General features: G+C 38.3%; 2 protein-coding genes across 2 annotated transcripts in view; one reads left to right on the top strand and one right to left on the bottom strand.

Moving 5' to 3' along the window:
* The window catches only part of LOC125025297, a 17,441-nt gene extending 15,039 nt beyond the window's left edge, over positions 1 to 2,402 (bottom strand). Inside the window, exons 1-4 of the mRNA XM_047613271.1 lie at positions 2,291 to 2,402; positions 1,791 to 1,862; positions 1,683 to 1,701; positions 933 to 1,062 (exon numbers count right to left, since the gene is read on the bottom strand). Coding sequence (XP_047469227.1) covers positions 933 to 1,062; positions 1,683 to 1,701; positions 1,791 to 1,862; positions 2,291 to 2,402 — 333 coding nt within the window. The remainder of the gene's footprint in view (positions 1 to 932; positions 1,063 to 1,682; positions 1,702 to 1,790; positions 1,863 to 2,290) is intronic.
* Positions 2,403 to 3,199: 797 nt separating this feature from the next.
* The window catches only part of LOC125024937 (blastula protease 10-like), a 21,144-nt gene continuing 19,343 nt past the window's right edge, over positions 3,200 to 5,000 (top strand). The window contains exon 1 of the mRNA XM_047612727.1: positions 3,200 to 3,352. Coding sequence (XP_047468683.1) covers positions 3,290 to 3,352 — 63 coding nt within the window. The 5' untranslated portion in view covers positions 3,200 to 3,289. The remainder of the gene's footprint in view (positions 3,353 to 5,000) is intronic.

A 5,000-nucleotide genomic window follows, 5' to 3' on the forward strand; every position in this document is an offset into this window, starting at 1 on the left:
ACCCACCGAATCGTATATTTCTTGATACCAAATTCTATCAACGAGGTGCATATAAGGTTTATGTACCTTTTTAGCCATATGACAAATATGTGTTCACTCTATATAGGTTAGATTTGAAATCATTCACGACGTTTGCTGGATAAAAAAGAGGCTGTGTATTTTTATATTTTATCACATATATATTACAGTTGATATATTACAGCTGTTAAGACAAGAGGATGCCCGTGACTCCATACACACACATAGGTATATGTGTATATATGTATATATATATGTTAATACATACATACATACATATATATATATATATTAACAGCCATTCATTCCACTGCAGGACATGGGCCTCTCTCAATTTACTATTGAGAGGTTATATGGCAGTGTCACCCTTGCCTGATTGGATGCCCTTCCTAATCAACCGCGGTTCGGCGTGCAAATACTTGTGCCACGGCGGTGACTTCCCCTACGACACCTGCTAATCAACCGCGGTTCGGCGTGCAAATACTTGTGCCACGGCGGTGACTTCCCCTACGACACCTGCGTTTGACTTCTCAAGGCGATATGTCTTTTTTTCGGGCTCGAGCCGCCAGTCAGAGCACAGGCATTTTTACGACTACTGCAGCGGGGAATTGAACTCGGACCACGAGGGTCGGAGTCCATTACTGTAACCACTGGACCATCACGGCAGTCAATAAATCTATACATAAATATATATATATACACATACATACATGTGTGTGTGTGGTTGTGTATGTATGTATGTTTGTGTGCGTGCACACACACACAAACACACACACATACTACTGGTAGTACTATTAGGCAGCCTCAGATCGTTGGGAAAGTTACAATAGAGAATATTGTTTTCTTTAACCCAAATACTGCAGATAGGCCTACGTGAATGTATCCAAGAACAAAGAGAAATTCTTCTGATTTACCTTTGTAGAGGTTTTACAAGGTAAAGTTCCCGGTGCGGGGATGTACACGAACTGGCAGCAGTACCAGAAACATTTTGAGACAAGAAAGATAACACTGATAATATTCTCGATAAGGGAAGATATCATTGGACTGTGGCATAGAGGAAAAATAAAGGATCCTTACATTTGTAATCTACCTTTTCATGCATGTATATATATATATATATATATATATATATATATATATATATATATATATATATATATATGTGTGTGTGTGTGTGTGTGTGTATGTGTGTGCGCATGTAAGCACACATATTCATACGAGTAGATGTGTTTGTTTGTGTGTGTAAATATATGTGTATACATACGTACACACACTCACACACACACACACACACATATATATATATATATATATATATATATATATATATATATATGTAAATACATATACATACGAGTAAATGTGGTTGTATGTGTGTGTATGTGTGTGTGTGTGTGTGTGTGTGTGTGTATGTGTGTATGTGTGTGTGTGTGTGTATGTGTGTGTGTGTGTGTGCGTGTGCTTGTACTCTGTACGTGTGCTGAGTGCGTGTGCGTGTTATCACTAAAGTGAGAAAAAGAGAAAGACAGCGGAGCTTGTAGGGCAGCTAGCATCCCTATCAGTCAGCGATGGGATACTATCTGTCCATTCCTACAGCTATCAGTAGAACCCTTCCCCCCCCCCCCCCCACCTCTCCAGGCTCAGGTAAGACCACCACCACTTACACGAGTCGGATGTCGAAAACTATGCGGGATGTCTTTTGCATAGTGAAAAAAACATGCCTAAAAACTGAACATATGAATGTGTACATTAATATTTGCAAATATGAATACATGTGGATATAAAGACACCAGAAACCCATGAACCACAACATTCAGTCCTTGGTGTTGTCAGCAACGTGGGACCTGTTATGAGCAAAGCCTATGTTAGCACTAGCATTTGGATTGGATTGCGAACAAAATCTCTGTTACTTTACGAATAGCATGGGCTTCATTTTTCATTTAATATTTGCAACTCCTTTTATTATATTCGATTACCTCTTTTTGACATTATTCTGCTTGGGTTTGTAACTTATCAAAAATTACCTTTAAGTCATGGACATACATTTTTATATACTCATTATCTTTATATATATCTCTAAAGGACTCACGTGCTCTTCTTCACTTGCTCCTTCACGAGCTCATCCTCCTCCGCCGTTGGTCATATCCGCTACCTTTTGGCGGCCCTTATATCTCTGGTCATAGCTTAAAAGTGCTCCTGCAATTGCTCATTTTAGATAAATAATCTGGGGGGGAGGGAGTCTCGCAGCGCCCCAGAAACTGCCTGTGCTCACTTCGGTCACCAACCTTGCCCAACCCCCCAAGAAAAAGGTAAAATGACGCCTCTGCTCTCACCCAGCCTCCATCATAGTTGAGAGCCAATCGGAGCGGGGCATCGCACTGCATTCCCCTTCTCTTTCAGGGATGCGAAGTTTGGAAATTGTTGTTTTTCTTTCTGTTTCAGCTATCGGGTATACAGAGTAAAAGATATGTATAAGTTACTTCTCTCTTTCAAATGTGAATTTGAAATTAATTTAAGCAGTTATTGTATATCGCTATGGGGTACGGTTAATTGATGGAATGGCACGTTAATTGCAAACGATTTGTATCACCAAAAAATCAGTGCTAGCTTCAGTTCCTCTTTCATATGTATACAGTTTTACCAGTAGATTTAAACTATAATGAATCATAATCTTCATAGAATAATTTCCTTAAATCTGTTTTTGGACATTATAGCGACACTATTGCACGCAAGAACAACTACCACTCTGTATGGTTAGTTACTAGTTACTGTTATTACTTTTTGTTTGCTTGTTTTTTTGTTGTTGTTGTTCAGGAGTAGCTAAAGAACTGCTCTACCTTTGACATAACGAAGGAAATCACAGCAGAATCAATGGTAGTGATGGCAGCAGAAGTGTGGGTAACAAACATATGAGTTGCATCTCAAACGGTCAGATTTTCAACTCATCTCGTCCCTGGTCAAGCAACTCAATCTCAAGCAAATTATTCATTTATATAAAACATCCATTAATGTAGTCTGAAAACAGTCGAATTGTCGCTGGTTCGGCTTGCATTTCAGCTTAATATAGTTTGTCCTTAATAAACGCACGTCATTTTCTTCCACTTATGTTGCATGTAGATGGCTCTTCAGTCAGATTTAAGAACCTATTTTTTCTGAGATATTAATTAATCACTCCTTGTGACAGAAGTATATCCGAGAGGGGTCTGCAAGAAACTGACTTGAGATTATTAAGTTTCTTTATTTTAATTGTGTTTTAAAATCAGATGTCACGATGGCAAACGAGTTAATATGGATGCAGCTAACTGTGAGAATGATGTTCCTCTGTTCGTTTTTGGTGAGTCTTCGTCAGAGGGGTAACTGATGAGATAAGAACCACGCACGAGTTCAAGGGATGAGTGAGTCAGTGATGACAGCAAGAGTGGGGTCTGTTGTCCGATGTGAACATTGCAAATGGGACGCAATGCAAAGGTTGACATTATGTTTGCATTAGTCGTTATGGTTAAAGTATACAAAACATTTTGAAAAATAAAAAAGTACGACACATGTGCGTGATGTTAGTCACGAGAGCCAATAATATCCCAGTGAAATATGGGTAACCATTCTCATGCCATCATGAGTGTGATAGGTATGTATAGTGGGAAAGTAAAACAAATGTAATACTTATTTTGCTAAATGGCAGCAAGGTGCGATCCGCACTATTATCAAGTTATTTCTTTTTTTGACATAAATGAGGTCATTTTATTTTTAAGAGCACACGGTATTTTATCCATATTGCAGTTAACCTTGCAAATACCGTGAAGATCGACATGCGGCCGATATATAAAAATGGCAAAGAAACGACGCAGAAGTTGCGTTTTCTCGACCAGCGTGTTGAAAGGATGAAAGGATGATATTGCGCAGGTCATGAGCGGCCTAGGGGAGCCATGGGCACGGTATTCCCCTGTTTAGTTGGCTAGCCCTTACCCCTGAAGGGGACCTGAGGGGTGGACTGTTTCTCACCCCAACATACACCAGGCTTACCATGGCTAGTAATAAAGATTTTGCACACTCACTAGGGACATTGAGGCTTGCCCCTTTATGAATTAGCCGCACAGATTTAGATTCTCCAGATTCCCCGACCCCAGGCTCTCCTTTTGACCATGAACACTTCTTCCCCTCATTGCCTACTATCACCTCAGTCCAGTCACGATCATCCACCAGGTCATTACTCCAGAATCCGTCCCTTCTCTCCTAACATCCTCTAGTTCATCCGCTACCCCCTTCTTTATTTTTATTCAGCGTCCACTTATTGTCCACCTCTCCGCAGGACTACCTACTCCAACTACCCCCATTTCTACAAACTTTTTGAATACTCAGTTTAGCCCAGCCAAATGTAATAATTTTTTTCGTGATTCACTCTGCAGCCTCCATGACAACACACTCTTCCAGCATTGCCTATGAAAACAAGTGGGCAAAGTTTCCTTTCGCAGCCGTCACAGTTACATCCAAACCCCAAGCTAAAGCCAAGATGACTTCATTGGCAAACCCATTCCTGCCCAGCCTCACCCTTCCCTCAGTACTTGTACCGGGGCTGTATCTATCTTCCCGACAAACTATCTTGTCTACGATAGAGATTGGTCAGATTGTGGAGGAGACCTAGTTGTATATATATTTATAAATATATATATATATATGTATATATATTCATATATATATATATATATATATATATATATATATATATATATGTATATACATTCATATATATATATGTATATACATTCATATATATATGTATATACATTCATATATATATGTATATACATTCATATATATATATATGTATATACATTCATATATATATATGTATATACATTCATATATATATATATATGTATATACATTCATATATATATATATGTATATACATTCATATATATATGTATATACATTCATATATATATGTATATACATTCATATATATATATGTATATACATTCATA

The sequence above is a fragment of the Penaeus chinensis genome, chromosome 4 (genome assembly GCF_019202785.1).
Source record: "Penaeus chinensis breed Huanghai No. 1 chromosome 4, ASM1920278v2, whole genome shotgun sequence".
Lineage (NCBI taxonomy): Eukaryota > Metazoa > Arthropoda > Malacostraca > Decapoda > Penaeidae > Penaeus > Penaeus chinensis.